The following is a 24,022-nucleotide window of genomic DNA, read 5'->3' on the forward strand; positions in this document are numbered from 1 at the left end:
TGTATTTAAAAGAGAAGGAGAAAAAGTTGAGGTAAAATTAACAAAGGTTGTTCATGAAATTTCACACATTTTTGCACAGAAGTTTTGCACTTTTTTTTCTTTTTCCTACTCCCCAAGGATGTGACAGACTTGTTTGGGACAGATTTGCCTGTTGAAGGCGGGAAGGGAGGAGAATTTGCATGGCGTGATGGACCTCTACTAGCAGCACTGAAGGCCGGACACTGGATTGTATTAGATGAGGTAAATTCAGATTTTGAGCACAAGTAAAATGAAAAGTTTTGAAAGAGCAAAAGTGATGATTTGGCATGTAGGATAAATACCATCAAGAGCTTGTGACTGAATGTAATTTTGCTTATTTTTAGTCATCTGATTCTAGGTGCCCAGTTGAAGGTAATCATTGCATTTACAGGGATATGAATCTTCCTCAAAAAGTTCCTTTGTCCATTCCTGCTCTATAGAGGGAGTGTAGAAGACTAGCTTTCACTAAATCTCTGACTTTCAGACAGCAGAACAAGGTGTGGATTCTAGCCTAAGTTACTGCAGTAAACCAACCTGACATTAGTGCTTGAAAGTTTTCTGGGAAGGGAATCAACATACGTTTTGGGATACGTGCTCTTTTGGATATAACTTCACTGAAATAAATTTAATTTTGCTAGGGCTGTTTTGGATACTGGTTTAATTGAGATCAATAAGAGTTCTAGTATAAATTACACTGCCACCAATAGGTTTGTTGATATACCAAAGTAGTAAATGCTTTCAACTACATACATATACAGAGCTCGCTTCCTTACAACAGCGTGTGTTTTAATTATTGCTCAGTGCAAAATCTTAAATTCTTTAGCTGTCTGTATACCTTTTTTTCCTGCTGTGAAAAATACCACTTTAACAGCCATGGGATTTAAATAATCCAGACTACTTTCATTAAAAACAAAACGAAACTAAAACAAACAAAACCATTTTGTGTCAATGTCACAAATGTATGAAAATAAATCCAGAAGAAACGACATCTAGAAAATGCTGGTTTTACAATGAAGAAGTGTTTTGTTTTCCTGCTAAGAACGCAGTCGAAATAGTAAGTTCGAACAAGGAAAAGTGTTAGTTACAGCTTTGCTGCTCCAGTATAAGAGCAGTTTAGTTGGAGGTAAAACATATAACAATGCTGGGACAGCAAGGAAATTGAATTTTACCTTCTGTATAATCTCAGTCTACTGAACTAGAGTTTATGAGAAAGTGTTTTGTGGAGCGTTAACATACAATCTCTATTTCTTTTCTCAGTTAAACCTGGCTTCTCAGTCTGTATTAGAAGGACTAAATGCATGCTTTGACCACAGAGCAGAGATTTATGTTCCTGAACTGGGGATGAATTTTCATGTACAGCACAAGAAGACAAAGATTTTTGGATGCCAGAATCCGTATAGACAAGGAGGTGGAAGAAAGGGTCTGCCCAAGTCCTTTCTTAATAGATTTACACAGGCAAGCTTATTTGTGTGATTTAAGCTACATCATGATCCTGTTTTGTAGTTTTCTGACGATATCAACACACAATGTTTTCTTGATTCTACAGGTGTATGTTGATTTACTATCAGCTGCAGATATGGAGTTTATTGGGACTACTCTGTTTCCTGCCATTGATAAAACTATTATTGCTAAAATGGTTGCTTTCAATAACAAGGTAAATATATAGTTTTGCTTCATTTGTATAGAAGTAGGTATAAAGCAATAAGATTGAAAGTAAAAGCTAGTGTGTTATTTTCTATGACTTTCATAGAGAAGCATGTGGGTGGAAAAGAGGACTAGAAATATATGCAGAAAAATAAAGAGCATCATTAAATGCCACCTGAATGCATTTACTGCTGTAATCACCTACAGAATTAGTATGGAGGGACATTATTTTTCATTAAAGAGAAAAATTTTTAAAAAGACTTAGTTCTATGAATGTTTGAAAACTTGGAGAAATGAGTTGAGAAAATAATAATTTTCCATACGTGCAAGTACTCGTCAAGTACTAACAAAAAGAGTGATATTTTAACAGGAACCATAATGTGTATTTTTGATTTTGGTCTTAATTTCTCACTTACTTTTTACTGTGGGATGTTGTTAGAGTGATAGGATCAAGTGAAAGCAGCATCTGATCTTTTCAGAGCTAGAAGTTTTTAAGAATGTGGAATATACTTTCAGAACATTGAGAGAGTGGTAAAAGGAAAATATTTTCTGACAAGATCTCTCTATGGCAAAGAATTCATAGATGCTCAGATTCAAAAGTGTAAATATAAAGCATTTTCAACAAATATTAATTGCAAGCGACTACTTTTTTGCTATTTTGTGGCTTCAAATACTGCCATTTTGTGCACAGTGCAGGATTTAAAATTCATTATGAATGATTGTGTTTCTGAAGTTGCACTTAGGACTCATGACATGAGGAAAAATGGATTTGTCTTCTACTGAAAACAGACGTAATAATTGAGATGAAGAAGATCTTACATAGAATATTTTGTGGTAGCATCTTATAGAAAGCTCCTGTTTTTAGAATACAGTAGATGAGAAAAACAGAATCAAACTTTTAATTCCTTATACCTTCAGAAAGATTAATACAGCTTGCTCTTTCTAGTGTCTCTGCATCTTGCAAGCAGTGCCAAAGGCAGAGGTTTAGTCAGAACTTTAACAAGTTTGAAGACCAGTATTGGGAGTGGAATAAGAGATTTTTGAATTGCTGTTTTTTCCAGATTGACAAAGAAGTAATGATTGAAAAAAAGTGGGGACAGAAAGGAGGACCCTGGGAGTTCAATTTACGTGATCTTTTTCGCTGGTGCCAGCTTATGCTTGTTGACCAGTCACCAGGATGCTATGATCCAGGCCAGCATGTATTTTTGGTATATGGAGAAAGAATGAGAACCAAGGATGACAAAGAAAAGGTGAACTGTGTTTTCTCATTCCTTGCTCTTCAGATAGTCAGGAAGTATTATAGAAATCCAAGTGTAAATTTGAAGATACACTGAAACTCATTCATAGATATCAACTGTTGGAGAGGGGGAAAAAAAATACACATTAATATATATGCACATATGCACATACGTGTGCACACAAACACACATACACATGTCTATATATATATATGTAATCTTTTTCTAGTCAAACTTCGGAAGCAGGGTTTTGAAACAATGGATAACTCAACACCAATAAGTCCCTTTTGCTCTTTCAACTATTTTAGGTTGTATCTACATTTAGAGAAATTTTTGGCCAGGAGGCTGATGTGTATATAGGAACCAGAGTGTTTCACATCACTCCCTATAATGTTCAGGTAAGCTGTGACTAAGATGTTTTGGAAGGGGAGAGAGAAGGTAGGTGACTTGTACTTTTATATCTGAGCCCCCTTTCTTCCCTCGTTGTACTCACCTGTGTGGCATTCATCCCTTCTAGATTGGTTATTCAGTTTTTTCTCGTGGCAACTATATTCCTCGTCCTGGCAGAAATCTCTCACTTCTGCATCATTCACTACAGTCCCTTGAGTCCATAATGAAATGTGTGCACATGAGCTGGATGGTAATCCTAGTGGGCCCTGCAGCTGTTGGCAAGACCAGTCTTGTTGAGCTGCTGGCACATCTGACTGGTCATCGACTAAAAATCATGGCAATGAACAGTGCGATGGATACAACTGAACTTCTGGGTGGATTTGAACAGGTAAATACAGTTTAGGTAATATTTAGGGAATATTTCTTCTTTCTACCAAACAGTGGCTAGTCCACTCTGATTTTAGGCTCCATTTGGTGATTAAACACTTAAGCAACATGATCTTCTGGATGAACTAACCCCATAATGGCATGTTTTGCAGGTTGACATCACTAGATCATGGCAGTGCCTGTTGGAAAAAGTGGAGAATTCTGTGAGCACACTAGTAAGGGACAGTCTTCTCCTGACAGAAATTTGCGCAGATGATGCGGAACTTGTGCTGCGTGCTTGGAGCAATTTCATCCTGAATTACCGACCCAAATCTCTGGGTGAAGGAGGTAGAAGTGTTACAGCTGAACTAGTGAGCAAACTGGAAGGAATACTTGTACTTATCCAGCGACTAAACAACAAAATAAATTCTTACTCAAAGGCAGGTATGTATTGTGGGTGGTTTGAAATAAGCCTGTATGTTTCTCTGAAGAAAATAAGAAAGATCTATGAATCTGCAGTGAAATCTTCAGAAAACTTTCTAATTTTATTTTGTAGGTTTTTGTTATCAGTATTGTTACTTCATGCTGCTCGTGTAAGATAGCTGAGCTTCTGAAGAAGTTGCATTATTGATGGTTCTTCAGTTTTATTTTTTGTGCAATTATACTTCCTAGTGATTGGTAATCCATACTGAATTGAACCGCTAAGCATATGAGGCAATACTATCCCTATTTTGTATCCCTAAGAAAGGGAATTTAGGTATTTTACTCTTACATTTGGTAAGAGATTAAGCAGATCGACTTTACAAATTCTGTCAGGCCAACATGTGTTATATGTCAAGTCAAGTGTTTGTTTTTGTTTTTTGTTTTTTTTTAAGCATTGACTAAAATACAACATTAATATCAAGCAGCCTTTATCTAATTGGAGGAAGGAATGGAGAAAAATGTCTAGTTCATACTTCTCTGTACTGGCAAAACCCCTCTGTCTCTGTGGATTTTGACTGTGGGCAACTACTTGCAGAGTCAAAACCTGTGCTTGCATATTCCTCTGCAAAGCAGAAACATTTATTAGTAAAATAACTTTTTGTGTGATTTTTATTTTATTTTGAATAGAAGAGTAAACTATATCAGTTATGTTAATCTTTATCTGAGATATACTGTCTTTCAGAGTTTGCTCGCCTGGTAGAAGAGTTTCGGCATTTCAAACTGCAGCAGGTCCAGGCTACTGATTGTAACAGCCATGGCACTTTTGAGTGGGTGGATGGGATGTTGGTTCAAGCCCTGCAGTCTGGAGACTGGCTTTTGATGGACAATGTTAACTTTTGCAAGTAAGAGGTTATAGTGACCTTGTTTCATTGAATAAACCTTTTAACCTCCCTAATTTATTTAGCCTTTTCATGAACAGTTTACAACTGGACATTTTGCTTTGCTAGCAATACATGGGAAGGGTAACTCTCCTTCCTTCCCTTGAATAGTATCTTCCTTCTTAAACAGCTGAGCAGACAGCAGTTTCCTTTTACCATATGGTTTAATTAGCTTTTTGACTTTTTGTTTATGGTTGGTACCATTTTGATTTCATATCAATAAAGTAGTAATTTTTGATTTTTTTTTTCTTTGAATATAGCGCTTCTGTGCTGGACCGCTTGAATGCTTTACTTGAACCAGGAGGTGTTCTTACCATGAGTGAGAGAGGTGTGATAGATGGCACAACTCCTACAGTAGCTCCTCATCCAAATTTCAGGTGCTTTGCTTTTCTGTCATTTATTTATAAAGAGATAGATAGACGTAACTTATATATGCATATATGCAAGCACATGTAAGCGCACACACACACACCCCGAGTATCTATCAGGTTCACAAAAGAAATGTCAGCAGTGAGCCAGGCTTTTGGTATTTTAAATGCTGTTTGGTTTTCTTTGTACTGCTGTGGTGCTATCTGGCAAGGAAAAAGACAGTGTGGTTAACTTTTGTAGCGCTTAGGAAGCTTGGCTTTATATGCCTCTTCCACTACAGACTGTTATATTGGAAAACTTACAGCAGTGTCCTTCTGTCTTGATTGTTCATTTCTGATTTAGGATTTCAGCACTTCTGTATTTCACTATATTTCACTATGAAGTAGAGGATAGATATGGTAAACATATCGATATACTTGAATATTCTGGTGATGAAAGGCAGCATGTGAACACGTGGATATTTTATTTCTACTTTTTCCGTCCTCAAATTTTTTTTTTTTTTTTTTTTTTTTGCAGTGACACAATTAAAAAACAAAACTATACTAACTATACTTTTAATGTCTTTTAATGGATCTGTATTAGCTCAGACCTGAAGTAGTCTCTGTGGGAGATAGGAGAAGAACATGCAGCGTATTCTATATAATTCTTGCCACTTTTTTAAATTATGCAATAAATATAGGAACTGATATGCTCTGGTTCATCTGAGTTAGAGACAAGATTTCTGATTTTTCAGAAACCTGTTTTCACTGCATTGTGTCTCAGAATTTATTCTCCTTATTTTTAGAGTTGCTCATGAGTAGTATTAAGTACTTGGTTGTTGGATGCTTTGATTTTTATTTTTTAAGTATAGATTTGTCTGAAGCTGTTGCAAAGACTTCTAGAAGTTTTCCCTATAGAAAGGAGCTCAGAAGTGTAGATTTAACTTTTATGTTTGTAAGTTGGCAAATACAAAATAGATATCATTGAGGAAAATATAGCTGAGAAAAAAGCATGCAGTATATCTGTGGCCAAGTTCAACATGTAATTGTAGATACACATTTCTCTGTTCAGTGGGTGTCTATGACATTCTAGATCATAGTTTCCTGGGTTTTATGAAGATAGATTTATTTTCTATAGCATTCCCCAAGGAGCAGATTTGGTAGTTCCAGAGTGATTGTTTAAAGCTCTGAGTAATGTCTTATGAATATTTGACAGGCTTTTCCTTTCCATGGATCCTATTCATGGGGAAATATCCAGAGCCATGCGGAATCGTGGGATTGAAATTTACATTCCTGGGGAGAATGATGGAAATGCATTGGACAGTCTGGATGTGAAGTTACTGCTGCATGGTGTGGGGTTAGTGGGAGATAGCATCTGTGATGCACTTATGTCTGTGCATTCAGAAACTAAGGAGGCAATAGCAGGTAAGAAAAGTTTGCTCACTACTTTGGTAACAACAGCTTGGGCTCATTACATATATTTGCATTATCTCTTTAATACTAAAAGCTTTATTGTCTTACTGTTATGTGCAGCTGTAAGTAAAGTCATCCAAGTATAATGAAGCTTTATTTTCTTTTCTTTTGCATTTTCAAGAAATAGGCCCATGTACACTGTTATGATATGTACAGTGGTCCATAGCTGTAGGGCAGACAATATATTCTAAGTGAAAACTAGCCAGGTATAAAGTTTGCACAAGGCCTGATTTTGGTCATTCATGTGTGTTTTTGAACAAGATTACACTGAAAGAAGACCTAGGAGCCTGAAGACATGAATTTAATTAATCTCTGCTACATGATGTTCTATTTTGAGCTCATTACCTGTTATTTTACAGTCTTGTCGGGTTTTCTTATTAATCTTGAAGAACCTGTTCACTGTTCAAATGTCAAGCTCCAATATGATTAATTCCAATCAGATCTTCTTTAACCGCTACAAAAGTAGATGTTTGTCCTCAGAGGGTGACGTGCTGATGGTTACTAAATATTCATATCATCCTGAATGCTGAATCTCTTTCAGGTTCTGTGTCGTCTTTGTCACCTTTGCTTCATGCTGCTGTGTTAATTGTGCAGCAGTTACAAAGAGGCCTTGGATTAGCGAAGTCTTTTTACAGAGCTTGTTGGGAAGTTTATGGCCGCTCACAACAATTAAAAGCTAACCAAAAGGTAAAAAAATTCTTTATTTAGAGGTTTGTAAATCATCTAGATACATAGAAAGTACCATTTCAGGAAGTTAGTATTTGAGGTTGTTTCTTAAATGCCTGAGCAAGGGGTTAATGAAGATAGTGTTCTTGAAGAGATGAACTGAACCATTTTGAATGTTGTCTCAGGCATTTGTCAGGTAATGAAGAGGTGGGTCTAAGTGTCATTGAGATATTTTCTGTATTTCTTAGTTTCTGTAACTTTTGGGGGTTCCAGTGTAAGCAACAACAATACTACACGTAACTTGCTCTTACAGATAGTTGCTGCTTCAGAGGTCCTTTTTCAGTGTAGAATGGTGAAGAACGGTTAATTTCAGTTATTTCCTCTCCTTTCTTGACACATTTTCTGAGCCTAGTGGTATATTACTAGAGACAGAGGTCAGAAGAGTGAGTTGCATGAAAACTCTCAATCTGAAATGTGCATGCTGAGGTCTTTCCAAGGGGGTAAATATGATTTGTAGTCTCTTCTGTAGCCAGTGGCTCACCCTTTTGCAGTATAAGGAAGCCAGAACATATCCCAGTTGAAATTTGAGCCGTATTTGTGTTTTTTGTTTGTTTGGGGTTTTTTTTGTTCTTTTTTAACAGCTTCAGCTCAGACTTAGGGATATTAATTTCAATTAAACTGTAGCCTGAAAAACTGTGCACACTATCATGGAGACACAACAATATTCACTTCCTATTTTTGAGCTGTCCAGTGTGATTGTTATTTCACTTTATGGTTGAAGTGTTTTGGTACTTTGTGATGTAGATTATATAGTGCTTGGGTATCCTTTGGTTTATAATAATTTAATAATATATATGTGTAATTGAAGACTTTCCTGAGCTGTTGTACTTGAACACATATTTGAATGTGATTCTGAATTGCTTTTTGGTTGTCTGTTTTAGATTGTATTAGATTTAGTTACGAAGCATGCTTCATCTCTAACTTCCCATGAAATTTGGAGCAAGTCCCTGCTAGCAATGGGATTGTGGCCAGATTCCCTACCTACGGGTCTGTTTGCCGCAGAAGACTCACTTCTTTCAACAGTCCGGAATGATGGGCAGGTCCTAATGTATTGCGTGAATAGACTGAACGTTAAAAACTGCAGGTAGGCAAGAGGAAAACATTTTTGTCTAATAAATAAGAAAGAAACAAGATACAGCTGGTGTGTGAAGTATCAGTGGAATGTTATCACTCCCCCAAAAACTCTGTTCTTCAGCCACTGTGGTACTGTGATAGTTGCAGTCTGAATTTGAAGCTGCTGTTACCTTTCCACTCACCACTAGAAAGACAACTTTAATGTGCTACTCTTTACTGTGTTACTCTTCAGTCCAAAATCCTTGACATTTGTTCAATCTTCAAATTCATAAATGTCCTTATGATCCGTTTTGAAGTGACTTAGGGCTAGGTACTTAGCAGAAAATATGAATGTAAACACTGGCTGTACAAACTGACAGGAGCTCTAAAACTCTCCTAATTCAGTTTCCTTTGGAGATAAAAGTGAGTATTTAGTTTTGGGTATATTCTTGAGCCTTTGTACTTTCTGCTTCCATGTACAGGTAGCACTAATTCTTACGAGGAAATGTTTTTGTTCTCCCTTTCACCTGGCAAAAAATAATTGCAGTGTTCCAAAAGATTTATTCGTGATATATTTAAAGGCTAGTACCTTCAAATAAAAAACAAATTTTCTTTTTCTAGCAAAGCTTCCTGAAAAGTCCCATGTGAAGGGATCAAATGCAATAACCATTTTTTGTCAATTTTCTTGTCCACTTCTTGTCCAATATTAATTTTTTTTTCACAACACTAGTTGTGAAAACAACATCCTATTCCTTTTTCCTTTATTAAGCAGCTACTGTGGTTTGCTTGTCCAGTGACAAAACAAGATATAGCAGTTGCTACTAAGATTTAAGGTTGAAACAGTAAAATTGCAAAAAAATACTGTTTTTCAGTGCTGCTTTTAGTAACCTATTTTTACACATCATTCTGGTGCACAGAATGATTTATAGTCTCTCAGTGAAATAGTGTGTCATCTCTGACACTGCATGAATTTTTGGTAGTAGTGAATTCCTAATAGTAGACACCTTGGGCTGATTTAAAATTAGAAATTGACTTTAAAGCTAAGTAAAGAAAAGAGATTGTTGGATTGCTTCTTGCCTAAAAATAGTTGCATGGTGAGTAACTTGACTGGATTCTTTTGTGGAACTGACAGTTTGAGTCCTTATTTGGTGATCCTAAATTCTCTTTGTGTTTCAGGACACTGCCTCTGACTCTGCAAGATCTTCAGAAAATTATGCAGTCCACTAATCCTGAGAGTCTCCAGTTCAATGCTGTTGAGGTAGATGCTGACTGGGTGGATGATATGGAAGTCCTCCAGGCTTCAGTTAAATTGTTCATAGAAAAGGCAACCAATCAGGATTGGACATTGAGAGTTAACTGGCTTAACCATTTAGCGAAAAATCTGCCACAAAATCTTGGTGGGTAATTATTTAACTTTCTCTTTTTCCTTCAGGGTGATTTATTGTGTTTTCACAGATTGTAAGTCAGACATGAAAACATCCATTTGAACATCCATAGATCCATTTGAATGGGCTACTATGTAAATTCTCAGTTACCTGCAATAAATCAAGGGCATAAGGTTCCATGAAGAGAGGAAAACAGATTATTCAGATTAGGGTGAAGAGAAGACTTTGAGCTAAACTTTGCCTTTTTTTATTTGAGCATGGATATATCTTGTACTGCTTCTGAATTGTAGTTATTTTTACGGATACCTGTTGACTTATGCAGGGAAAATATGCCATTCTCATCATTACCTTTTTCAGTAGCAGTAGTAAAAACAGTAAAATGCCTTCTATTTATTTAATTCTAAAATACGAATAGTTAGGAAACAAAAGAATTGCAGAGCTGAAGTTTAGTGAAGCTATGTTGCCTGAACATTCAGAATAGCAACTCAGATGGTCTTCATTGCTTAATTACATTAATTATATTAAATTTGTGGAGAAGCTATCCTTGCAATCTCTGTAGCGATAGTCTATAACTATAGTATCTAGTCTATAACTGTATTTAAAAAAAAAAAAACAGATGTAGTTAAGAGGAAGAGTTGAAGATATAACTTCTAATGGATTTTTGCAAACAGTATTCCTAAAAGTTAGCATATGTGAAGTATCAGCAGTTTAATTAGAACTTTTTACTGGATTTTTCTCTTTGGCCATGATGTTTTGACTACTTGGAGCTAATATAAAATAAAAGCAACCAGAATGTGTCCAGAGTGCATGCACAGATGAGATTAATGCTGTTTATGCTAGATCAGTTTGTATTAATTCTATTTATTTGTACTAAACACTGGGTTTTGGGAGTTTTCTGTTTGTTTTTTGTTTGTTTGGGGTTTTTTTTTTTTTACCTACACTCTTTTCCCTCTTCCCTCCCCTTCACATACAGATCCAGTGCGGATTCAGCTGGAAGCGGGTGCTGTAGCCCTTGGTAGTTTCTATGCAAGTCCCCTCTCACCTGGAATCAGTAACATGATCAAGTTGCTACAGCCAAGTATGACAGGTACTTCTGAAGAACTTGATGCAGGACCTTAGTGTTTTGTGTTCTCTGAATACACTACAACCCTTCTTGAGAAATGTGCCTAACTAAATAAAGGCTATATTCTGACTGCACATGGTTCTTAGGAAAGAAACAACAAAGCCATTCTTGCTGTCTAGAAATGGCAATTAAATGTGTTCATCCTATGCAAATTAGAGTGCTTGGCAGTACATGAGTACTATGACTGTGAATTCAGCCTGTGCCTGAGTGATTCAGGTGTATTCCTACAGCCCAGAGTTAAGAAGCTGTGTTCTGAAGAGTGATGCATCTTTCTGCTGCATTTCTGACTGAATATTTTAAGCATCCCAGTATCTCCTAGCAATTATTGTTTTGACTAGTCTGAAATCTGTGCTAAGGCATTTAGTTTTCCTTATGTGTTTTACAGGGAGCTCAGGCCCATCATTTCATTCCTAAGCTTGCTAGGTGCATGAAAGCTAAATATGGTGACACTAGACCCTTTCTGGACAGCGCTAGATCTCCTGCCTGGATTGTGGAGGACCAAGGAGTTGGACTTGTGTTAACAGGCTCTCTTTTTGAGTATCCTGACTGCTTATTAATTTGCTTTCACCCTCATGTTTTACAGAGCCTGCAATCAACTTACTGCTCTTCTGTTTGGATATCTGTAGAGAGGGAGCTTAGGGCTCTTCTTTCCTCCCTCTTTCTTTGTCTAATGCTCGTGTATAGTTTGGGGGGATTGAGGAAGTCTTTTACCACTTGATGTCTCCATTGCTGAACTGTCTGATCATATTTTGCTTTTCCAGATGAACACGTGATGCCTCTGGACCCAAGATGGAATATGCAGTTTTTAGATATAATTAGGAATTCAATGAATTTTGACACAGAAATAGAACACACAGATCAGCTTCTCATCCTTTTGAAGTCTGTAGCAAACCGGTATGTTCCAAAGCAGCTTGTGAAGGCTGCTGTATGACGGTAATCGGTGGTGTTTAAATTGTGGTCTCTGCCAAGTATGTTTTTAAATTTCCTTCAGTGTGATCTAAAATACCAGGTAGAGGATACACACAAAATTTTTTTAATTCTTTGCTTCTGCTTTCTGTAGATGCAAACTAAAAGCTATTATGTTACTATTAATATAAAAAACGATGCTCCTAGCATTTCAAATAAGCTGGAGTACCTCCAGGACTTGAACTGAGAGATAAAGCTTAACGGAGGCAAAACACTGGCATCAAACTGAAAATAGTTGCCACTCCCCCCCCCCCCTTTTTTTGGAAGGAGGAATTTGGACTGCTTTTCCCAATAAGAGGAAAAAGTACTGGCACATAAATTCTATAAAAAGTAAAATGCAGGAAATGCTCACATATCCAAAAAGCAATTGTGTTGTATCTGCTTAGTAGCCCACTACTTTTCCCCTTTTTTTGATTGCTGAAGTCAAGAATCTGCTTTTCTGATACTTACTTCTACAGACTGTATTCAAGCAATTAGTTGTGCTGCACTTGATTCTTATTTCATAATACATTGAATGTCTTGTGTCACTTCATAGTTCAGCATTCTAAAAAGGCAGAGATTTTAACTTAACTATTGGATTTTTAATGTCTTTATCATTTATTTTTAATTCAGAGCAGTATTATTTCTTGACCGAGAAAAAAGGAGCTACACTGAGAAGAACTTGATTACCAGCAAGAAGCCAAGAACTAGTGCCTTAAGAATGTCTCTAGATTTCCATAAAGGTGGGATTGATTCTCACTGTTTACTTTAGTGCTATTCTCAAATTTAAATATGGTTGAGTTTCACAGTAGCAGATTTCATAACAGTGCACGTTGTGTGTCCTGAATGTACATTGTGTGAATGTAAAGCAGTCAGGTGACGACTAAAATGGTATATAAATTATTATTCCTAAATTAAGTATACCTTATGTTACAGCATATATACCCAGCCTCTATTAGGTCATGTATGTATATTATTTCTATGTAATTATCTAAACTTATCTAATTATCTAAAGAAGATGGTAGAGAGAAGCTTAAATTGCATTCTGTCATTGGCTGATAAAAATTGCAAAGTTCTTCAGAAATTCTTTTATTCTAGTTCTTTCTATTGCTTTATTATATAAGTAGGATGTTTGTTTTCAAGACAAAGGGAAGAAAACTTGGTGATGAAATTAATATGTTCATAAACGCAGCTGACAAGTATTTTCCTTTTTATATTTTAAATACATAGAGAATTGTACAAATAGTGATAGAATATTTTCTTACTTTGAGTCTTGGATCTTTTCAGTTTTGCTGCAACCACTGAGAGGACCTAGTGGTCAGAAACAAGTCTTTCATTGTCATTACATATAAACTGGAATAGTCAGTCTTTCCATTTCTTTCCCTCCTTCCCCAACTCCAGATCCAGGAAGTTACAACTCCCTTCCTCATGCAATTGTGGTCAACCTTGCTGCTTTCTTTGAAATTTGGGATGCTTTTATGCTTCACTGGGTGAAGTCCACTCAAGTGGCCTTAAGTGATGATGACATGCACGATGTGAGTAAGCTTTTCATATTACGTTTACAGGGATTACTGGAAGTTAGTTTGCAGAGCTATAGTTTTAGTTTCAGGGGCCATTAGACAAGAGTACTTCTGCTAGTATTTAGAATGTGCCTGAGACCAGGAGGATGATCATGTGGCATTCTGTTTCAATAGCTGTATTTGTACTCTACCTCCTATTTTTCCTAATATCTACTTCCTTCTCTGTGGCATGTAGAGTCAGCCTGCAGATACTTTGAGTGGGACTTACCATACCTAAATGTAAGCACCTAGGAGATAGGTATCCAATACTGAGCTTTATCATCTGATCTTTTCTACCTGCTTAGGTTAGTATTCATTGTGTCCTGAAAGTGCTTACTTCTCTCCACTAGTGGTAAGGGAAGTATCCACATCCATCTCAGATGTGAACATTTAAAACTGGACAGGTGACATTCAGGTTACAGGAGTAGTTCATTACTCCTTCTGTCTTCCCAGACCACCAAGATCATTTTGCTGAAACCTAGCAATAACATTGTAGACTGGGTCCATGGATTTCACTTTTGACTTGTATAGTTCTGCTGCCACCAGACACAAACCAGTATTTTTAGAAGTTTAGCACTGGTTGGGCACCTCTTGAGTATAAAGGGTTGCTGATCTAAAGCTGATGGAACTCAGTGTTATGCTTCCTCTTGCTTGAAATAGAAAGTATTATGCAACATGCAGGGCTCAAAAATTTTTAAAAATGTAACCTTTTTGGCTTGTTGTTAGATTTTATATTGCTTACTGTGGCGTGACCGGTTCTGGGCAGTCTCTGACACATTGATAGTGGATTCAGCAGGATTGTCACTTCTGTCACTGCATTGGCACTGGGTTATGAAGCATTTGATTGACAGAATTCCTCAGATGCTCATTGGATCGGAACAGCACAAGTAAGTGGCTTTGATTTGTGGTTATATTAAATGGTTGCATAAGTTACCTTTGTGTTAGCATTCTAGCTGATTAGTATAATTTGCTTTTAATGTCCAAGTTGTATTACATTAGTGATGCAAGTACCATGTATTAAATAGTCGATCATTTTTAAAACGTGGGTTTCTTAGCGTAGGGCTTCTCTTTGGCCCTATTTTTCTATCTAGAATCTTTACCCATTGTTTATTCCTTAAAATTAGGTTGCCCTTTTAATCAAAGGAGAAGGAACTTTCCTTCCTGGGGCAATTTTTTTGCCATTACCCTCCCCCTCCTCTAACTTCTGGGCTAAATTTTATTTTTATTTTTTACCTTTTTAAAAACTCTCCATCCCTCCTCTCTCTCTCTCTCTCTCTCTCTCTCTCTCTCCCTCAAGGGTTTCAAAAGAAATTCAGTCTGTTTCACAGCAGATTCAAAACTGCTTGGCCAATCCTGCTGAGGTTTCTACCAATATGAAGATACTACAGAAGTCTCTAGGAAGACCACTTCCTTTTAAGGTATTGCTACTTAGTTTGCAAAAGATTTTACTTCCAGCGTTGTCCAAATACACTTTAAGACATTCTTAAAGATTTGCAGCACTTACTTTCTAAATCTACAAGAAGACATTTCTTCTGGACTTATTAGATTGATTGAAAAAGAAATTTCAACCTATGTTAATGTACATCATTTTTGTGAAATATATCAGCTATTCAGATAGCATTTCTGTTATTAAATGCAGTTAGTACAAACAGCAGTTACTTGATATCAAGTAATGCACAAGCATAAAAATATTACTACTTTCTCTGTCCTGTGGACTTGTGAATATCAGTATTCCATTTGTTTGTTTAGTGAACATATGGGTATGTAGTATAGATTGTGTACTTCCTTTTACGCCATATAGGATTAAGTTGCTTTATGATTTGCTGAAGCAACGTAGATTTTAAAGGTTAGACCTTTTAACTTTACGAGGTTATTTTAAAAAGTTATTTTAGCAGTAGGTATATTCAAAAAAACCCCCAAAACTTAAAGTAAAATTTTCTGAAGAACATAAGTACCTTTTTCAGAAGCAGGTCACAAGTAGACATGTGGGTTGTTCATTTAGGCCTGATTTCTTGAAGATGTTCAGCTGTTTAAAAATAAATATAGATTCTTTGTAAGACTTCACAAACCATTCAGTGCTGACTGAGGGCTTTGGGAGGTTTTTCTAGGCATCCAAATGCATTTAAATTGCATGTTTGAAGTACCAGCTTTTTAAAGTGATAATATATAATTTCTGTCATTTTCAATTTATTTATGTATTCTGTCCTTAGTTTAGGTAAGTTGCCATGTTAATCTATTGTTTGTCTCTATAACCTAAAATTAATAAGGAGGAGTTGCAGACAGTTGTTTCAATTTCTGTCTTCCTACTGTGTTGAGTAGGGCTAAATAGAATTGTTGTAAAGTTGTGAATGTCATTGCAGATTGGTTTGTGTGTGCCTATTGAATTTGAAATTTTCCTTGAGTTTTGATTGCAGTCACAGTCATAATTTGCAGCTTGTCCAAATGTCCTTTTCTTGTTTCCAGGATAAACTGGGCATAGAATGTCTTTCTCAGTTAAAAGCTCTCAGCAAACCACTTCACATCTTGGAGCCAAGATTGGCCTTTGGAAGCAGTAGGTGGCAAGAAAAAATGTGTTGTCTGAAAACTGCTGCCATTGGATGGAAGATAAAGAAAGCATTGCTGCAAGCTGAGGGCCTGATACTCAGAGCTAATCATTTAGAAGATGTTAGTCTGGGTAGGTAATTTTCTTAGAAAAGCCAAAGAGGATGATTTCTGTAGTCTTCCTCCTTTTAATATAAAAATGAAAAGGATATGAAATGTTTGCTGACAAAAGATACAGTATGTGCATTTATGTGCCTTTTGTACCCTGTCAAACAGGTGAACTAAAGAATTTTTTGAAAGCTGTACATTCACAACTGACTGCAGAAGGAGTTATGCATACTCATTCAGAAGAAATGATTACTCAAGATGCATTCTCCAGCCAGTTAGACCCTACCTTGTTAATCCAGCTCTGCAGTAGGATTCAGCTGTGGCCTGCAATGGAATTCTTGGGCACACTCTGGCAGTACAAACTGACAACAGATTATATGGCTAACGCTTGTGCAAGAAGGTAACAAGGTCGAAAAGAGACAAATCCTGTCTTCCATTCACAAAATTCAGAATTTCTAGCTAAAAATTATGTAAATCTATGTGCATGTGTATGTGCATGTAGGTATGGATATGTATATGTGTTTATATATACATGTGTGTTTGCGTACACACACATATATAGGTATATAATTGCCCAAACATTTCTTATCTGCGTGCAAAATTGCACGTGGGCAATCACAAAATGTTTCATCAAAGGAGTTGTTTAGTGTTGTATTTAATAAGTAGTTTTCTTCCATTAAACTGATTTTTATTGATAAAAATATAGGAATGTTGATATCCAAGTGCCTTGAAATAAAAATGTTAGACTCTAGAAATAGCTTGAACTGTAGAATGGATTATAGTTGAAGGAAGCCTAAAATCTTTTGTCTTACTGGTAATAGTGTCCTTTTAATGAAACAGCAGCCCTTCATATGAGGAATTAACATAAAGATATTTATGGCCATGTTGCTGGACTACTGCAGAAAGACTGAGTTAGACCTGGTGATAAAGAAAGTACCTTGGCATGCACGTTTCCTTTTGTGTGCAACAGAAAAAGCCAAGTAAACTACACACATCTAGATAAATTAACATTATTAATTTAAACTAAGAAGTGCTAATGTTGCTTCAAGGGGCTAACTATGTCTGCTTTTGACTGGTTTGCCATTTCTTAAAGAAAAAAGCTATTCATTTATGGACTTAAAGTAATTTTTATACAATGAAGCTCTTAAAATCACTTGATATAGCTTCTCAAGTTCAGCGAAGCTCTGATTTTTCACAAGAGGAGCTGTAAAGCTGGAACACAATTTGTTTCTGTATGTTTTGTGGGTTTTTTGAACATGTAGCTTATAGCTACAGAAGATGCCATTTCTTAATTCTTCCACTATGAATTTAGATCTTGCCAACTTTGAAGGATGCAAATTTTTTGAGTGTTACTAGAGTGCCTGCTCTTCTCCAATGTTTAAAATATCGTCATTTTAACCTTCTAACCAGTCTTCATTGTTCTTGTGACTCTCCTGTCCTTCTTGATTTATTTTATTGTCCAAATGATTTATTGTAGTTGTCTGGCTTAAGCATTACTTAAGCTGTATTTTTCTTTTCTGCTACAGGGAGAACTGCAGTCAGGAACTACACACATGTTCAGATCTAACTCAGCTTATAGCTTTTGCCCTGAAATTAACACCAGCTGCTTCTCATCAGCTGTCTGGATTATGGCACTTGTTACATCTTCCTGAAGTAAGAACAAGGTTTATTCTTGTAATTTTTTTTAAAAGTTCTCAAAATGCCTGTATCTCTGTAAGGTATTGACTTTCTATGCCTGACAATTACTATTCCTTTTGTTTTGATGAGAATGGAAAGGTTGTAACTATGAGCACGCAAAAAAACACAATGCTAAACATTTAAAAGTCTGAAACCACATAGTTCTATATAAACTTATGAACATAGTTGGATACTGTTGTTCCGTTCACCCATCTATGAATTAATAGAAAACAGAAAATTGATTGAATGGCAGGTACCAGCTTCGTTATATTTATTTATTCAAAATAATTTTATGATGAAGAATTTAAAATATTTGCCTCTGTTCCTATGCCTCTAAATTGTTTAGGCCTGCATTGAAAAATAAATAGACTGGTAGAGTTTTTATTTGATTATTTGATGTATTTCCTTTAGAGCAGCTTAATGCATCCGAAATTTTGGTCGGTTAGTATTTAACTATAATATGGTGGCAGTTGCTCTCCATGAAGTTCAGTATACCAGCAAATTCTCCTCAGCTTGTTTTGAGCAGAATGTTGGGTGTCCTTTTTGGTTTTGTGTATATTTTAAATTCACGTTAGCGTAGGATGAGGTTGCATAATTGCAGAATAGAGACTGTATGCTGAAAACTTGCCCTGTAAACTCATTGGTTATTCCTCAGACAGAAAAGGAAGTTGAGCTGGTGCAGCCATTAGGAAGTGAACTCCTCTTGTTGAGAAGAGATGCAAGCAAATACTATGTGAAATTGAAAAAGACTTTAGGGGAATCTTGTACTATCTCTATTGGAAAATAGTATCATACTCTTTCATTTCTACTGATTCTCATTTGCTGTCTTATGTATTACCCCTCTGGTTATTGTTTTTTCTGTCTCCTTAGATAACCTCTGAAGAAATGTCTGTTTTGTCATCTCAACTAATTAGTGCTGCACTAGCATCCTTTTGGAGTAGTACTTTCAGCACAGATCCAGACTATTGGCTGACCTGGAGACCGCTACCTACAACAGAGGAAAAGAACTTTCCTAAATCCCATATGAGCTATTCTGTGAAGGTTTGTCTATTCTGACCTAATCGAGTAGCTAGACTGAAGACTTCTAGTAAACAATTCAACAGCTTTCTAAAACATACAGTAAAACTCTAATATAGTCAGTGCAAGTTGCATCTGAACAATCTAACTCTTAATCTTTTAATTTAGGGCCCAGGTATTTTGACCCGAGCAGTTTTCTCAAAGTGCTTCTTTGAAATTCTAACTAGCAGCAGCAAGACAAGCCAGTGGGATGTGAGTGGACTTCCTGTTCTGTCATCATCCCATGTGACACTGGGAGAATGGATGGAGAGAGCACAACAGCTTCATGAGGTTAACACAGCATTGTGGACCAACCTGGCTGTTTCTTCATTAGCAGAATTTAGGTATAAAGACCTTCCTTACATATAAATGTTATCTAAACCAGACATCTTATTGAAGTTTGTTTACCAGAGGTAAACATTTTCATTTCTATGCCTTCAGATATGTAGATTCCAGACTACAAGGAATAATGCTGAGTAGACAGCTCTCTGCCCTGGTAGATCTGGTTCCAATAGATCTGCAAGATGAATTTTTGGAGTATTGTGAGAAACTCTTGCTCAAGGATCCTGTTGCATACGAGTACCTTCTCAAGATACTTAGAAGCATCACTGATCAGGAATTACTTCCAAAAGAAGTCCTTTTTCTCCTGCTCGCTTGCTTTCGGCAATTCTTTGGGGAAGGGCTTAAGGAGCTACCAGAGACAGCTTGGCGAGGAAGCCTCTGGGTGAATATTAGTTTGGTGCAGATCCAAGTGTGGCTTCCACAGACTAGATTTGATCCGGCTATGAAAAGAGAATACAAACTCAAGTATGCCAAAGAAGAGGTGAGTGTGGGGTTGAGTTGGCTTCTACCTATCTCATATATAACATCAATGAAGTGGAGTTTGTTTTGGATATTCTTGTGTAAATCCTGTGAAGATGCAAAGTTGATATTTAAAGCATGATTTTTAAACTATGCAATTATAACTTCTGATGTTCATGAGGATGATGCACCAGCTGGGTTATCAAAATCAGAACTTCAAAGAAGGGTTTATTCTCTTCTTTTTAGTTGCATCAGCTGGAGTGTGAATGGAAAACAAATGATTTGTCATCCCAGCTGCATACCGGGAAAAGTATTGAAGATGAAGCAATCAGCAACTATATTCATCCCCATCTCAGGTAATATCCCAGGTGCCTGATTTTTTTGTTGTTGTTTTTATTTCTGTTTTGGATTTTCTTTTGTTTGTTTAGATTGGAAATTACATCTACAGATGCTTGGGATGGATATTCTCCATAGCCTTACAGTGCTTGTGTTAATCTGTCAAAATAAGTTACAGCTTGCTGATTTGAAAGTATTAATTAGCTCTTAAAAAGATGGCAAAGAAAAATATGGAAGCTATTCTGTAGAGTCTTACTTACTGTAACTAAGGAATTGACCATACACTCTTTATACTGCTGTGAACACAGCAATTGATACAGTACAAGCCTACAAAATGTGGATATGTAAATGCTTTCCACCTAAAAGCCATATCTGTGTATGTGGCCCTCCTATCTTGATAAAACTGAAGCTATGCTCAGAGGTGAAAATGAACACATAATTATGGTACTTATGGTACACGAAATTGTAATAAGGTTATTGATAAACTGAAATGAGATGGGTTGTCTGTTTATGACTCTAACTCTTAAAGGCCTCAGCAGAAACCAGTGCTAAATTACTGAGTTCTTAAACCGGTATGTATTTAGTAGAAGCCTGTGAAAGCGTGATTTAGCATCAACTTTTGCCTATTGTGCTGTCACCAAAGTATCTTACCAATTGGAATACCCTGTTGATGCTTAGAATTTTTAGCTGTTGGTTTTGAAGCTGAGGAACTAGAGTAAGAAATTTTAAATGAATGGGAATTTTGTACAGGTTTTCGGGTGTCCCTTGTGCATGGAGATAAGAAGTGGTATTGCTTTTAATTTTCCATGATTAATGGAAGTTTCCAGTCCCATTATTATTATACATGTAAATTGATCTGGAAGATGTGTGCTGTTGGTTAAAAAGAAAGATAGTCTTTGAAAGCTAGTTCAGAATTCCTGAGTTTGATTGTTTCTAGCAATACTACATTTCCATTAATGCTCATAGAACTGTCAGGTCACAAGCAAAAAAAAAACCCTGTAATTGACATTTAATGGAAACACATGGAAAAAATGAGAAGAGAGGGAAGGAAGGCTATATGTATTCTGTGCTGGTGCCACCTTTTTATTTTCTTTTTTCCTAACTTGCTGTCTCTTACAAATGAGCAAAGTATTGGTGATGCATCTTCCATTATATGACGGAGTAGCTTATGAAATACTTATGTTTATTACAATATGCTTCTAAACTGTACATATCATTTTCTAACAGACTGTTGCATGAGAGAATGCAGAGGTTGAAGGAGCAGATCAGCAGTCTTTCCAGAAAAAAAGCCTTCAGGCCTCCAGCCCCACCCTATGACTGCTTATACCAGGAAGTTCACCAGTACATCAACAGTATTGCACAGGTTTCTTCAGTCCAAGATCTTTTAGCCCGCCTTCTGCAGTTCCTCCGTGGGGAAAGACCTAAGTCACTCCAGGCAATACAAAACCTGTTAAATGAAGAAGCATCTTGGCAACAGTCACACCACCATTTTAGAAGACACTTGGCAGAGGAATATGCTGTATTCCCCGATGCCATCATTCCTCTGCAAACTGCCATCTTACAGTTGCAACATGGCATGAGACTAGTGGCTTCTGAAGCTTATGCAATGCTCAACAGTTTTGTCTGCCCTGCTGATCTTGCCAGCCTCCTCACTTCTTTGTTGGCATTTCCTTCTGTTGGCCCCACCTTACCCACTTATTTTGCTCATGCAGAAATTTTATGCTCAGTGAATTCAGTTGAGGTCCTTAATGGACTTAAAAAGTTTTCTTTGAAGCACTCTGAAGGAGAGTCTGAGGGAGTACCGAAGCCTTGCCCAACTCTGGAACAGCTGCTAGTGAATGCTTTGTTGCATCTTCGATGCCATGTACTGTCTAAAGGAGAGATGGACCAGAAATCTCTGCAGCTTTTTAGACATCTGTGTCAGGTAACATCTGAACTATAATGGCCAGAAAATAATTAGAGTAGCATTTTGTTTGCTTTTGTAGGATTCTTACACTGAAGTATCTTGGATAAATGTCGATATGAAGTTCTTAATGCTCCTTTCACCCCTGCTCCCCCTCACAGAATTAATAGAGTATTATTAAGCATATTATGTTAACTTCTTCAGATTTATTAAAGCATAAAATCAAAGCCTCTAATGAATGTCAAAGGTTTTCTTTTTTTAAAAAAAAGAACTTTCTCAGGAGTTTCTCTATAAAAGAGTTAAGAAAGGTAACTAGAACTTGGAGTGAGATTCTCTTACATGCTGTTGCCAATACTTTTTTCCTTGTTGGTTGGTTGAAAGGGCAGCTTAATCTTCATTCAAGTTAAATGGCTTTGAATTACTATTGCAGACCCAAAATTGGGATTAAAAAGAAAAAAAAAGCCAAACAAAATAGATGCTGTCACGACGATGAGGTAAGATGTGATTTTTTTTTTTTTTAAGTATTTATTTGTGTAAAAATGTGCTGCTTTGTTTCCTCAGGCAATTATAAATGAATGGGATGAACAGGAACGCCGTGCTCAAGAGCAGGAGGCAATGGAAAACAGTCTGTACAGATATAAGAGTAAAAGCCATGGAAAAGGGCAGAGCGAAGAAGAGGAGGAAGAAGAAGAATTTAGGAGGAGATTTCCTCTTCATGAAAAGGTAACAACAGTACTCTGCAAAGAAACACAAAAATTGTGTGTAAAATAGCTCCTAAGAATACATGTTATAAATAAAACATAGTGATAGATGCCTTTTTTTTTTTTTTTCCTCCTACCGAAAGGAAAACTTAGGGTAGATCTTGATATTAAAGGGTATTAACCGTGTAGTGGAACAATAGTTCCTTGTTGTTCACTTTCTCCTGTAGAATGCTTCAGATTTAACTTCTGGATTTATATTCTACTGAGGTTTTGCTGAGTAACCGTAAGTTATGTAACTGAATGACGATGCGATTAGTTATTTAGGGCAGAATTCTGATATTTGATTCATTTAGCAAATAAGCTCTGCTGAGATTGTATTATTTATAAAGAGCGCTATTCTCCTTAACTGAACAAATGGCTCAAGATACCAGGTTTTCATGTTTAACTGGCTTGTGCTTCCCCAAGCAGTAGAGTGCAGTATAGAAATCCATGAGCCACTTCTGTGGATCCATGGGTTGTAGGGAGGTAGAGATACGATAGTAAAGATTTGGAAGCAATCAAACAGTGTTGAGGCTGTTTATTAGCAGATGTTGACTCTACTGCTACCTGTTGTGGAAGAGGTTTAGTGGGCAGCAGTGCAGGGCTTTCTGTACTGCGCTCTCTTGCCTGCTGTAGTTATACCCTTAACATAATTGTTCCATTCACTTGTATTCTGTTTCAGATTGGTATCTAAATTGCAAGGTGGGCAGTGTATTTATATAGTGGCAATTCCAAATCATTTGCACATTGTCTCAATACTTACCTCGTCCCTGCATGCATCTCGCCTCCAAAAGGCGTTAAAGGAATGAGTTATAATTGTCTATTGTTTATAATGTGATTTGTAGGACTTTGAAGATATCACAGCTCAGGCAAGCTTAGAAGAAAAAATGGAAACTGTAGATGAGTTGGAAGACCAGCTTGAAATTGATAGAGCTCTTCTGTCCAAGAGCTCTATGCAAACAGTAGTGATGGTTCATCAACAGTTGTGCTTGAACTTTGCACGATCCCTGTGGTATCAACAGAATCTGCCTTCACATCAAGCTAAACATTATTTGAGTACATTTCTTTCCTGCTATCAGACTGGTGCATGTCTGGTGTCGCACTTCTATCCTTTAATTGGTAAGGTTTCTAACGTTTCAGATGTTTACCTCTAGCTTTGTGATGATTAATTCCAGATTAATCTGCAAGTCATTAAATGTTTATATGCTATGGAAGAAATGTACAAAACACTG

The 24,022-nt window shown here is 36.6% G+C and overlaps 1 protein-coding gene across 1 annotated transcript in view; it reads left to right on the plus strand.

Moving 5' to 3' along the window:
* The window catches only part of MDN1 (midasin AAA ATPase 1), a 111,594-nt gene that overhangs the window by 49,903 nt on the left and 37,669 nt on the right, over window positions 1–24,022 (plus strand). Inside the window, exons 37-65 of the mRNA XM_062572752.1 lie at window positions 118–240; window positions 1,276–1,473; window positions 1,565–1,672; window positions 2,724–2,912; window positions 3,209–3,298; window positions 3,418–3,678; window positions 3,830–4,100; window positions 4,822–4,981; window positions 5,278–5,394; window positions 6,581–6,789; window positions 7,379–7,524; window positions 8,445–8,647; window positions 9,793–10,013; window positions 10,975–11,088; window positions 11,886–12,018; window positions 12,703–12,812; window positions 13,471–13,604; window positions 14,355–14,515; window positions 14,926–15,046; window positions 16,092–16,302; window positions 16,446–16,677; window positions 17,804–17,930; window positions 18,825–18,995; window positions 19,140–19,354; window positions 19,452–19,833; window positions 20,058–20,167; window positions 21,375–22,071; window positions 22,612–22,773; window positions 23,636–23,909. Coding sequence (XP_062428736.1) covers window positions 118–240; window positions 1,276–1,473; window positions 1,565–1,672; window positions 2,724–2,912; window positions 3,209–3,298; window positions 3,418–3,678; window positions 3,830–4,100; window positions 4,822–4,981; window positions 5,278–5,394; window positions 6,581–6,789; window positions 7,379–7,524; window positions 8,445–8,647; window positions 9,793–10,013; window positions 10,975–11,088; window positions 11,886–12,018; window positions 12,703–12,812; window positions 13,471–13,604; window positions 14,355–14,515; window positions 14,926–15,046; window positions 16,092–16,302; window positions 16,446–16,677; window positions 17,804–17,930; window positions 18,825–18,995; window positions 19,140–19,354; window positions 19,452–19,833; window positions 20,058–20,167; window positions 21,375–22,071; window positions 22,612–22,773; window positions 23,636–23,909 — 5,650 coding nt within the window. The remainder of the gene's footprint in view (window positions 1–117; window positions 241–1,275; window positions 1,474–1,564; window positions 1,673–2,723; window positions 2,913–3,208; window positions 3,299–3,417; window positions 3,679–3,829; window positions 4,101–4,821; window positions 4,982–5,277; window positions 5,395–6,580; window positions 6,790–7,378; window positions 7,525–8,444; window positions 8,648–9,792; window positions 10,014–10,974; window positions 11,089–11,885; window positions 12,019–12,702; window positions 12,813–13,470; window positions 13,605–14,354; window positions 14,516–14,925; window positions 15,047–16,091; window positions 16,303–16,445; window positions 16,678–17,803; window positions 17,931–18,824; window positions 18,996–19,139; window positions 19,355–19,451; window positions 19,834–20,057; window positions 20,168–21,374; window positions 22,072–22,611; window positions 22,774–23,635; window positions 23,910–24,022) is intronic.

The sequence above is a fragment of the Rhea pennata genome, chromosome 3 (genome assembly GCF_028389875.1).
Source record: "Rhea pennata isolate bPtePen1 chromosome 3, bPtePen1.pri, whole genome shotgun sequence".
Taxonomy (NCBI): domain Eukaryota; kingdom Metazoa; phylum Chordata; class Aves; order Rheiformes; family Rheidae; genus Rhea; species Rhea pennata.